Below are 13,214 nucleotides of genomic sequence, written 5' to 3' on the forward strand. Positions count from 1 at the left end.
AGGGGAAACTAACATTCTTCATCTGGGTAAATCCAACATATGGCAAATCAATCGACTAGCTTGTAATAGACACAGTTCTGCCAATTACCGCTCTCTGTTTGAGAGAGAACATTTGTCTGGCTCAATATACACAGTTTAGAGCTGAGTGGCATTGAGGAAGAGGCAGTTTTAATGCGGTGCCCTATTATATAATATATATTTAAAAAAAGAAGAAGCAGAAACCCCTTTTTTATATTTTTACTTCTTCTATTGATGAAACTGAAATTCCCTTTACATGAACCGACTGCCTTCACCTCCTCGTCTCTTAACTGGCACCCTAGTCATCAGTCAAATACTGGATTGAGTTTAAGGTTTTATTAATTGTTGGTAATTCTTTAACAGCGTGGTGGCAAGCTATAGCTCTGACCTCCTTTGTGTCCTTGCTTCTAGAAAAGCTCAAAGACCTTCTTTAGACCTTCTCCAGACGCTTTTAACTATTTAGGAATTCGGAGGGTTTAAGATGACCAGTCCTTTACTGGTGCAGATTATGGTTCAGTTTTTATACCAGCACTCTGGCAAATGACAATTTGTATGTCTGAGGTAAATAATGATCTGATGTAATAATGGACTTATTCTCATGAATTCCTCTGCCATGTTGTGCTTAATTCCTTTATTTATTCATTTTCTCACATCCAAAGGTGTTTCGATTGCTAAGGCTGATTTTCAGGGGGCTTTTCCAGTCGTGTTGTGAAAGCTTCAATGGGTGCGAAGAGTAATGTGAAAAATGGAAGGTGATTAAATGTGATTTACACTCACCCACATGCAGGCCTCTAGCCGGACCTTAGACATAATGGTCCAGAGGGACACGCTGGCTTGCACCCCATCCTCCTCTGGACACATAATCTGAGTCGGGTATGGCGGCTCAGGGAAGTTCACAGAACCGCACTCGTACGCGGCCAGCGTGACAGAAGCTATGTGTGGGCCCTGCACAGATAAAGATCATGACTGTAAGCCTTTTCCTGTTCTTTCCTCTGTAAAAAAAAAATAAAAAGATAAACGTGCACATCTACTTGAGATGAAAGCATGAGACCTTTTTTTTTTTTTTTTAGATGTTAAGATAGTGTGTGTGTGTGTGTGTGTGTGTTGGGGGGTTCTTGGGTATAAATCACAAGCGCATTAATCAGGGTCGAGCACCAATCATAACAACTGGCTTTTATGATACATCACCGGCACATCTCAAACACAACACTTCCCATACTGTCTTTTATTAAACTCACGAGTCACGCTATGTACTTAGTGTAGCCTTAACACTCACAGACAAGTTGGGGGGGGGGGGGGGGACCAGTAGACTAAACATAATCAACTGAGACAAAAAAAAAAAAAAAAAAAGAAACGAGAGAGAGAGACTGCAGTATGAAGTTTGTGATGTCCAGCATAGTGTGTGGGAATCTTAGTGGGGGAACGTTTCAAATACAAAGGCTCAAACACATTGCAAACCCCTGACACATCGGTCACTCATCCGACCCCACTGAGAGGAGACCCCCCCCACCCAACCACCCCCCCCACTAAGGGTCCGGTTACCGTTTTATAAGCTCAAAGCAACATTTTAAAATCTCAGTTGGTTTCTGAACGTTTCTTAACAGAATCCCATGTTTACTTAATGACCTAAATATTAGTAACCAAGTCTAACTTAACGGTCTTTGAGATCTTGAGTTTTATTTATGACCCGATAAAAGTTCCGACCGGCGCAAAGTCTCAGGCAGTTCGCAAGTGTCAATGGGATTAAAGCGGAAAAAAACAAACTTACGTAAAACCTTTAAAAAAAAAAAAAAAAAACGAAAAAGAAAAAAAGACATTTAACGGAGTTAGAGAAGGGAATAGAAAGTGTTTTTGAGGAACTGTGACCAACCGTTAAGAAAATCCATTATTCAGAAATGTTACAACCATCGACACAAAGACTCTACTGAAGAGAAAAACCTAAGATGAAAAAAAAAAAATGCAACACAAAACAAACTTTAAATAATCTTTAAAAGCAAATAAAATAAACAATTCAGACAGGATATAACAGTAGCCTGGATGCCTGGAACAAGCAGATTTAATGTCCAAGCTATTAGTTTATTTAATTCATAGCTGCCTGACAGAAACGACTTGATTTAACCAGAACAAGAAGACGACGACGACGACGAAGAAGAAGGGGGGGGGGTACCGCAATGAGTACCCCTTATAAACTTCCACAGAAATAATTTTTTATTTGTGTGTATATTTAACTTCATACTGTTGTTCGTTCTTGACAATCACTAGTGGCCAAATCAGACATTTTTCTCACAAAATATGTATTTTTATAGTGAGTTCTTATTCATAATGTTCTCTCATGATATTAGAAAAAGGCCAGTCCAAGAAAAATGTTACGCTCAGTTACTCAATATGGTGGTTCTAAACCTTTAAAAGAGAAATATATATATATATATATATATATATATATATATATATATATATATATATACACACACACACACACACACACACTCTACATTACTGATCTGTATCCCTATTTATTACCCACACTGTCTATACTGTCCCATAGTCTGTATTGTCTTGTATAGTCTGTTTTTGTCTTGTTTTGTCTGTTTTGTCATGTATAGGTTTTATTTATGTCTGTACTTTTGAGAGTCACAAACAGCTGAAATCTAATTCCTTGTGTGTCAACACACTTGGCCAATAAACCTGATTCTGATTCGTGTCCAGCTCAGTCAAATATGTCCAACATGACTCTATTCGATGTCTAGATTCGAAAGGATTGCTGGACAAATATATATACGACTAGAGGTTTTATTTCAAATAATTTGCTGTTTCAGCATTCTTTCCATTCTGCCTGCCATTTGTCTAATATATAGTGGTTGACTGAAGGCTTGAGGTCAGAGTGTAGCTTCACGGCGGTAAACCGTAACTTAATACATACACTACTTCTTCCACACTGGTCAAAGAAAGCTGATTGTGGACTGCCGCTTTACCCCGTGGACGCTTGTAGGCAATCGTTACAAAATCAGGAAAAGGCATGTAAAATGATAATTATTCAACACAAGTATGATATTATTCACGCCCCACTTGTATAATGTCAATATGGGGGAAATATGTGCAATAACTTCAGTGGAAAAAAAACAATAATCGGCATCATTGTAGTTTTTCGCTGCTGCTACGCATTTCATTTGACTCCAAATACATCTTAATATGTACATTTGATTGAAATTTCTTATTTTTTATTTTAATCTTTACTTTATTCTACTGCGAGCAACTGCAGTTTCACTATGGGATCACTAAAGTACAACAATTTGGTGCAAGGCGGTTTTATAACTCACTCACTATTACTCTCTCTGCAAGCAAAACATGTCAGTGACTCAACTAGATCGAAGCAAGATTCGAATTGATGTAAAGACAGACCTCGACCTTCTCAATCGTTCTGCCGAAATTTTCTTTGATCAAACCGTTTTGATAGAAAAGGATAAGGACCGTAAAGTCGTTTCTTAGCCTGTGTTTAATACAGAAAACAAACGTACATTTCATTAGCTGCGAATTTTCGATTCGGCCAAGTCGATTCAGGAAACAGTACGATGTAGTGAGATGCTGTTAATGACTGGTCTTTATTGTCAAAAAATTACAAATAAAATTAAAATAGCAAAAGAGAAAAAGAGCAGCCATCTTGGAACTAGGCAGTACCCTAGAGCTTTTATTTCTAACCTGTTTTGCAATTCTAGATATTTGAATCACATTTTAATTGGTTTAGAAATGCAAATCTGTAACACCTCAGCAGGTTAAACCTACACACACTAATATATGATTGTGTAGCAGAATAATCAGTAAACCAAACACCTATTAATAAATCTATTAAAGCAGAGGTGTCTGGTTTTATCTAAAAAAACAAAACAAAAAAACAAGCGTGAGGTAAAGTTTTCATTCCAACTCCTAATTCCACCTGTTTCATTAGTCATTCGTGGTCTGCGTCTTATCGGGTGTGGCTCTGCTTGGATGGAATGAAAAGTCAGAGTCAAGCTGGGAGAAAAAACAAAACAAAAAAAAAAAAAAAAGAACCAACCACCTTGGAAACCCCTTATATTAGAAGGCGTGGATGCCTTTGGAAGAGCTCAAGTCTTTCAGTGAAACTGACTTTGGAAAGGGGAACGTCGTCGTAAAAAAAAAAAAAAAGCATGCTCTCGTTCCTCAGACATTCGCCTCAAGATGCCTGCGAAGCTGAGGAATGCCTGCAGTCAGCACCAGCGCGGCTGTTGAGTCAGTGGAGCCACAGATCAAGTCACAAGTTGAAGATGAGCTCATTGTGCAGTCATGATGCAGAAGAGCCTGATCGAGTGACACCGGGAGAGTTAAAATAGCTCGCTTTCCCAGACAACAGAAGCATTAAGGCACTTTACTCTACCAAGTGAACAAGTGTTTGTGTTCAATGTGCAATAAGACAGTACATTTGGGTCATCCACCCCCCCAAACACGTCCACCCTGGAGTGAGAAAGCAAACATTTCCGACCAGCTCCTAGTAACTAGGCCAAGGATCCAAGCAGACACCGTGGATTCAGAAGAAAAGAAAGCACTGTGTTCGTGTCTGGAGGCCTAGACGAAAAAAAGAAAAGAAAAAAAAAGAACACGCTCCACTCTGGCAGTTTCACGTCCCCGTTTGTCAAAGTTCGGCACGAACGCCCGCCACATGCGAGTCGTTACCCTGTCGTGATGACTTCATCGGTGCTGACCAGAAATCGACGGCCCTGACCAACGTCTGATGAGTCTGAGTCAGTGCTGATGAGCACGTCATTCCATCGGACGGACAAACCGTGAGAAGCAGTTGCAGAAACTAGTTCATCATCCAGTCATTTCATCGTTACGTGGGTGCCGAAACAATCCGAATAAAATAAGAGGACAATTTCACATATACAGACACTGATTTTCTGCATGCGCTTAAAAAAAACAATACTAAACTAACAGGGAGCAGCATTTTAGCTCTATTTTTGGAAGAGCTGACAGTTGATATGGGGAACTTCTTTATTTGACTGTGACGCATCAGTTAGCTTGCCCTCTGGCTACAATTCATCGGAAAATGCAGACCGATTTGTTGGTTTGTTTCAGCCATATTGCCAAAATTAAATAGATATTACAACAAATCTCGACTGTTTCATATCTGTATATTTCTTTTACTCTTACCAGGTAAAGAAGGAAAGTGTGAAGGCCAGTGCCAAGGCCTACTGAAGACAAAATCCCCAAGCCTACCCAGTAGGCACACCACAGGATCTTCGTCTCCATGTACTGTACATACTGCAGGGGGGCAACAAAAAAGAAAAAAGAAAATTCATTTAATTTCATATCATTTTAGCAAACAATTCCAAAGACATGAAACAAAACCTACAGTACAAAACTACAACAAATTGAGTGTCACTTGCATTTTATATAAATGTAAAAAAAAATATATATATATATATATTAAATATATATATATATAAAAAAAAAACTTTCAAGCATTAATACAATGTAGAAACATGTGCGGAACATGTGGTGTGCACAAAGTGGAATCTTTTCCTGCATCAGCACGTCCTGAAATCGTTTATTCCTCTTTTTTATATACAATAATTTGCCTATTTTGTTCTGATTGGTTAAAGAATGACGTATTTTACTCGTGTGTATATATATATATATTTTTCCATTTAATGTTCTGTAAGGGAAAGTTCATTCTTGTGATCAGCTTGACACAGTAATTCCCTCACCACCATTTCTTTTTCTACCCCCTCTGGATTTTCAAATGAATAAAGTAATGCAGCTCATCATATTGGTAGGAACCTGCATAGCGTTCCACCCTGAACATTTCTCTCAGACTTTTGATGGGAGTCTCCTTAGAGAAGAGAAATGACAAATGTTTCATGTCTCTGTGAATTATTAACTCCTTCTTGCCAATTTCAAAGTAAAATATCCTTCATTTACTACATGACTCTCAGTCTGTCGGTCGTTACTTATGAGAATCGGGGTCACTTTACTTGCTGTGTTTATTTGTTCAGTTTGGTTACAACGGGATACGTTTAACACACACGTCGCAGGCAATTTAACGCAAAAATAAAATACGCAAATCTGGTGGACTCTATTGTAATCTATAATACAGAAGCCAGAAACAACAGCTGAGTGTAGTAAGTGTATTAAACGCACAAGTGGGGGGGAAAACGGACTGAAAATATCAGAATATTATACGATTTCAAATTGAACTCAATCAATGGTTGTGCCTTTCTGCTTAAATGTGTCGAAAAATTTAACAACATTAATAAAAGAAAATCAGCGTTTCAATATCGGCGTCTTTCCACTGATAATTTCATCTCTGTACTTATTTACGTAAAAAAAGTGCACGCTATTACGTTTGGTACGTATTACATCTTTACACGCCGGTCATTACCCACAAACGTATTTAACTGCTGAGTTTGGAAGACTAAGCTACTTCAATAAAGAAGCTAAGAGTATTACTTGTGAATAAATTATTATCGAGCGGTTCATCAGATACGACGAGGCCCTGATTAAAGGAGCACAGAGACGCGTCATACTGACATGGGTTAATTGTGTACTTTTACGTTTGCCACCAGAGTGAAAAGCAGGTACTGCTGGAATTTCATTTGACAGTGTGAAGAAATATTAATAGAAGAATTTTTTTCATTGCATTTGAAATTTGAATTTAAGATCACTAAAATCGTTTTCATGATATACAGTACAGACCAAAAGTTTGGACACACCTTCTCATTCAAAGAGTTTTCTTTATTTTCATGACTATAAAAATTGTAGATTCACACTGAAGGCATCAAAACTATGAATTAACACATGTGGAATTATATACATAACAAAAAAGTGTGAAACAACTGAAAATATGTCATATTGTAGGTTCTTTAAAGAAGCCACCTTTTGCTTAGATTACTGCTTTGCACACTCTTGGCATTCTCTTGATGCCTACTTTGAAGAACCTACAATATGACATATTTTCAGTTCACTTTTTTGTTATGTATATAATTCCATTTATAATTCCACATGTGTTAATTCATAGTTTTGATGCCTTCAGTGTAAATCTACAATTTTCATAGTCATGAAAATAAAGAAAACTGTTTGAATGAGAAGGTGTGTCCAAACTTTTGGTCTGTACTGTACATATATATATATGTACAGTACTAACCCTTAGCCTGAATTTACTAATAAAAAATTAAAAACAAGGCAAAAAAGAATTTATACAAAATAAATGTCAAAAAAATTATTGAACACACTTGAAAATAAAGAACTAAAAAAATTATTATAATACATTTTAAAAATGCACTCCCCGATATATGGACTCTCTCACCGTTTGATGCGCTCCTTCTATTGAGTAGGCCACTGTGAAGACTGAAAAAAGCACTAGGAGCAAAAACACTGAATATCTTCTGTACCACAGCCTGTGAAATGACAAAAAAAATATTTTATACAAAATTATACTTTTGACATGTACACACAATCTAAACCAGACATGCTGAAACTTCCCAGCCACAGTTTTATTTGCACATCTCTTTAAAGTCCCCATACGTTTGTATAATCCATAATAAATATATCATTTTCTAAGCAGAAAATAAAATTGAATAAAAAATAAAACCACTGTATTATAATACCTCAGAACAGGGAAAAGAGGAAACAGTGGGACACAGAAAAGACAAAGTACACCAATACAGTCTTTTTTTTTTACGAATCGCTGTCTCATGTCCAAACACGGTCTTAAAATTTGAAAGTTTTCAAATTAGAAGCCATAAAAATTTTGTTTTGGTGGCTAATATAAAAAATTAATCAATAAATAAAGTATTCCCCCTATTCAAATATTTCAGCCTATCAAAAAAAAGAAAGAAGAAAAAGTGAAATCATTTGAAGCATTTCAGTGGCATTCCTTATTAAGATATTTTGACCATTATTAAATAAGCAATTATGTCAAACACAAATTTATTTGATCAAATATTTATTTCCCATTATTATTTCTCATGAATAATTTTTCATCGTCAATTAAAAAACAAAACAAAAAAAAAAGCACTACATTCTCACCCCTTTTTCATACTCTTGCGCAACTCCACATTCATACGCAGATTCCATTTTCAATTTCAATAATGAAGGGGAAAAAAAACTTTGTTTTTCGTGTTAAAAATAAAGAGAAGCTCCTACACAACCTATTTAAAGTTAGCCAGGTCATTTCGAGATTTATATTTTTTGTATTTTCCACCCCGCCCACGCCCTACAGTCCGAATAGCCCCTGCAAAAAGGCTTTGGCACCGTTTATATAAAAGTTATGGAGCTATATTTTATTACAGTGTATATTTTCAGGCTCTCGAATCGAACTGGGCAAAAGGAAATGATACATTTCCTATCACAGCTACCTGACTGCAATGCCAGCTGCAAAACAAGTCACGGATTATTTTAAAGCATGCGTATACATATGGGACTGTCTCTATATCAACAACTGACACGAGGACTTGGAACAATCAAAAAGCCACATTAATATATAAATATTCCAAAAATTATAAAAAAAATATATATATAAAGTAGGACTTGATGCTTCCTTTGTGTGTAAAAAAAAAAAAAAATAAAAAAAAAATAATAATAATAATAATAATAGGCCTTAGTATTATAAATGTATATACCATGCATATAAAAAGAAGTAAAAAAAATAAAAATAAAAATTCAGACTTTTGACCTTGCTGTGACCTTGAAGCTGTCCGGATCGCTCTAAAATCGAATGAGGTCATTTTTACCGGTTACAATGATAAACGTATATATAAATCAGTCGACTGCTTGTTTTTGAGATTGCGATTATCTTGTATGTTGAAGGACATCGTGTGTCCGCTACCTAGCGACAGCGGAATGTTTTTTTTTTTAAGCTGGTTCCTGTCAGGGTTTCTTCCTCAATCATCTCAGGGAGTGCTTCCTTGCCACGGTCTCTTTAGGGATAAACGTATAGGGAGTTATTTCAAATTGATATTCGTAATGTTTTTTGTTTGTTTTCCCTCCTCAGTAAAGCAGATTTGTGACAATATCCATTACAAAAAGCACCATACAAATAAAACTGAATAGAAATGTATAATATATGATATGGTGTAATATATCAGATGTTCACTTAGGTGCTCCTCCATGAGGAAGTCCAAGAACTGAAGACATTATGTTTTGCGGTTCCCCACTAATCATTTTCCCCCCTCAAACTTTATTAAAGAAGTAAAATCGTTTTCCTATAATGAAATTCAGCCTTATGTACTCTTTGTATAAAAGCAGATGTGAATATATGTTGACCCAAACACATCTGTCTTTCAAGGATGATAGATAGATGGTAGATATTGAATGACATACACTCCTTTAACACCTTATAGCCATGTAGTTTTACTCTACCATGTAAAAATCGAAATTATCAGGAAGTATATGCTGAATATCAGGAAGCTTTAATATGCAAAATTCTGCTGTTTTTAGGTTAAAACATAAGCAAATTTTGATCAGGTTCACTGTTTGTGAACAAAAGCTGAGACTTTCCTCAGGTCCCATCTCTTCTTCTGAAGCTTGCGCTCAGACGAGAACCTAATAGAATTGGGGGGGGTATTATTAAAAATAAAATAAAAAAATAAATAAATTTTTAAAAGTGACAAAATACTAAGAATACTATTTTTCAGTAATGAATAGAAATAAAAATGAATAATATAAAGATTCGATTTTCACTCAAGTTGTTAAAAAAAAGGATAATTTGTAAGGAATTTTATTACAATTATATATATATATAAAAAAAAAAGGAAAAACTTAAAAAGGTAAAAAAAAAAAAAAAATAATAATAATAATGCTTTTCCTTTTGAATGAAGTGCTTTCGGACTTCCTGATCCCACTGTACATCATAAATGGTGCCAGCTGTGTATCTTAGTAAGAGCCGTTTATTTACAGTGTGGCAGATTAATAGAATTGTTCCCACAATAGCACAATTAAAAATAGATCACAATTATTATTTATGCTCATAGGCACAAATAAATAATAAATATAATAACAATATAAAATATTACAAAAGTACAGCTAATATATTTGTTATCTATGAAAGCATTTCTATTTTGAATATAAAGAAGAAAAAGAAAAAAGAGTATAGAAAAGGAACAGAAATAATCAGAAGTCTGAGAATGTGCCACTGATTTTCTAGAGACTTTATCACCCTTTTGTCCTTGGGTTGTGGTGTTTTTTTTTTTTTTTGCAGATAGATCCCTCATACGCATTGTTTTTTTTCATCAGTAAAACTTTCTTGTCATGTCCCACCTATTACTGGCATAGAAGCTTTTTGTAACACAGAAATGTGCTGTAAAACGACTATTTCGAAATAGAAATAATGCCAAAATGAGCACGTATTAGCATACTTGCACTCTTGCACTGTGCTGTGCGTTTATTTTTATGAGCAGCTCGGTAGTCCTAGGTTAATGACTTCTAGTACTTCTAGTAGGTGTTGGAAAGGATCAGTGGTGGTTACTATACACCATTCCTGTGCTTGAGATCAGGCACGGTTTCCATTTTTGCTTCAGGAATCATACCTAATCATATCATATGAGGAAGTGATTTTGGTTGAGGCTGGGTCTCATAAAGGGGGATATTAAGTTCCACCTAATGTTGGAAGGAGCTCTGGTGAACGCCATTGATCTACAGAGAGCTAGTTTAATCAGTATTGAGGACATCATGCTGTGCATTGTGTTTGGGCCAAATCCTGGAATCATCAAAAGTATTCAATTGAAATAAAACTCTTTGTTGGGAAGGAGCTCTTACATTTGACCCATTGAGAGAAACATGGAGGCAAACGAGAGTCATGGACATTATGCTTCAACCCTGAACACTGACAAAGATCAGGAGAATGTGATGAAGGGGCTTACTTCCATGTCCACTCCTTCAAAGTGATGAGTGTCTCTAAGAAGGAATACTGCAGCGTCTGGAAGGGCTTTCTCCACAGCACCAGAGAGAGACGCTCTTCTCGTTCCTGCTGCCGTCTTTCTCTGGCCGACACGTCTGTATGCAACACATCACACGTCACTGAGCGCATTTCCGACTAACAAATAGAATCAAATCAGCAACCTCATAGAGCAGGATTTCCCGCCCGGGGGTTTGTGGTGGTATTGCGGGGGGGGGGATTGTGAGACTGCGATGGAAAGGTCAATGACGCATTAAGTTTTATATGCAAGTGTAAAACGAATCAGATCCATTTATACGACAGTCGTCTTTATCAAAACCACGATTAAAAAGGGAGAAACTCCAGAGTAGTAAATTAAAGGACTCTTGGTTCACGTAATGAGATAGCAGTTCGCAGCAGCGCGACGGAAACGACATTCTTAGCCAAGACCAAATCCACCGTGGCTAAAGGCGGTTTCGGTTTGTTTTAAGAATTCCTTGAAATATCCCAAATTGGACTGAGCCTTCGCCTGGAAAAGTGGCACAAGCAATGCGAGGAATGTTCTGCAATTAGAGCGAGGAATATTTAAAATTCGGATTTGCATGTGACTAAGGCCGAACCCCCTTCGCAAGTGGGTGACTGGCTGACTCTGTTTGAGGTCACTTGGTCACGTTGGTTGGCTCTCATCATCTCCGCGGGTAATTGAGGCGAATAATATTCTAAACATATACACATACAAACGGATCAGGAATAACATTATGACCCCCTGCCTAATATTGTGTTGTTCCCCCTTTTTGCTGTGTAAACAGTCCAGACCCATTGAACATTAACAGCATTAACTTCATCAGCAATTTAAACTACAGCGGCTCGTCTGCTGGATCGGATCACAAGGGCCAGTCCTGTCGCTGGTTCCCCGCTGTTCCTTCCTCAGACCATTTGGACAGATACTGACCACGCCAGACCGGGAAACCCCTCACGAGGGCTGGTGTTTTTTTGGAGATGCTCCTACCTACACGATTTGTCGCTTTTATCAAATTCGTGCAAACCTGTACACTTGCCCATTTTTCCTGCTTCGAACACATCGATCGAAGACAAAATGCTGCCTGACGTATCCCACCCGCTAACAGGTGCCATGATGAAGAGATAACCAGTGTTATTCCTTTCGCCTGTCAACGTTATGCCTGATTCAGCAGTATTTACACGAACGACACACATCCACTTTATCTAGTCAATAGGCTGGTATCTACAGTCGAACCTTGGCCGGTAAAACTGGAATTTCTTTTTCACGTGGCACAGGTTGGACAAAGACTCCCGGAAGGACGAAGGTCCTTCCTGATAGACTGACCTTTAAAATTCCCATTACGGCTCTCTTTGGATCCGAGTCGCCTCTGCGGAAATTCGCAATCTGCAGCATTCTCAGCCATGGCTTCAACCGCCTGGGGGAGAAGGAGAAAAACTAAATTAGACAAAATATCCAGGTTTTATGCATAATGTTTCTTGTGTTGGTTTTCTTCTGCAGTTCTGATCTCCTCACACTATTAGATCAAGTCAGGAAGGAATGGGATAGATAAGGTTTCACAAGATCCAGCAGTCCACAGCTGAGAAGGGCAAAGTGCACTCACACTAGACACTCATTCAAGTGTGTTAGTGTTTAACCAGGGAATTGAAGGCCAGTAAGAAGCGTTTAAAGGCCTAGTCGTGTTTTAAAGGCGATGTTCTTGCATATAGCGGGATATATGAGTGGACTTCCCCTCAAACACTCATATACAGGTGCACTTTGGGGTCCTCTCTAAGACTCAGATTAGCATGCTAGATCGCCGGCTTCCTGTTTCCTGCGTCCAGCCGGCTGTCACATGGTGGGTCAAGTTAATCGGACAGTTTTAGGATTAAACATATAAAACGCAAGTCTCGAATCCTCATCGATAACGAGTCACAGTGAAATAAATCCACCATGTGACACAGCACATCGGCGCGGCTAGCACGCTAGCATTCGAGTCGGATTTCTTGTTATTTACTACGCAGGTTTTCTTTTTTTTTGAAAAACAAATAATCGTCTAATAAATAAACACGGATTGAGTCGGACAGCATTAATAAGCCATAGATTATTCGATTTCGATCACAAAAACGTTAATAATACCTTTTAGCTTTATTGACTCTGCCCAGGCAACTGATTCCTCCTGCCAATGTGGATAAACGACACAAACACCGGTAGCTCACTTCCGGGAAATGAATAACCCAGGACTTTTTTTTTTTTAACAAAATAAAAGCCAAACATTCTAATTTATTAAAAAAGATTAACCCTACAAAAAAA

The 13,214-nt window shown here is 37.4% G+C and overlaps 1 protein-coding gene across 2 annotated transcripts in view; it reads right to left on the reverse strand.

Annotated features, from left to right (window-relative positions):
* vmp1 (vacuole membrane protein 1) overlaps positions 1–13,145 on the reverse strand; it is a gene marked incomplete at its 3' end in the record, with an annotated part of 24,789 nt that extends 11,644 nt beyond the window's left edge. The window contains exons 1-6 of one of the 2 annotated variants that reach the window (XM_083549627.1): positions 13,041–13,145; positions 12,249–12,339; positions 10,890–11,022; positions 7,337–7,427; positions 5,182–5,292; positions 796–963 (exon numbers count right to left, since the gene is read on the reverse strand). In XM_083549627.1, the coding sequence (XP_083405753.1) occupies positions 796–963; positions 5,182–5,292; positions 7,337–7,427; positions 10,890–11,022; positions 12,249–12,327 (582 nt within the window). In that variant the 5' untranslated portion in view covers positions 12,328–12,339; positions 13,041–13,145. Of the gene's footprint in view, positions 1–795; positions 964–5,181; positions 5,293–7,336; positions 7,428–10,889; positions 11,023–12,248; positions 12,340–12,437; positions 12,875–13,040 lie in introns of those variants that run through there. The other variant, XM_083549628.1, reaches the window with a different exon arrangement.
* Between the last annotated feature and the right edge of the window lie 69 nt (positions 13,146–13,214).

This window comes from Silurus aristotelis (assembly GCF_946808225.1).
Source record: "Silurus aristotelis genome assembly, chromosome: 8".
In the NCBI taxonomy this organism is placed as follows: domain Eukaryota; kingdom Metazoa; phylum Chordata; class Actinopteri; order Siluriformes; family Siluridae; genus Silurus; species Silurus aristotelis.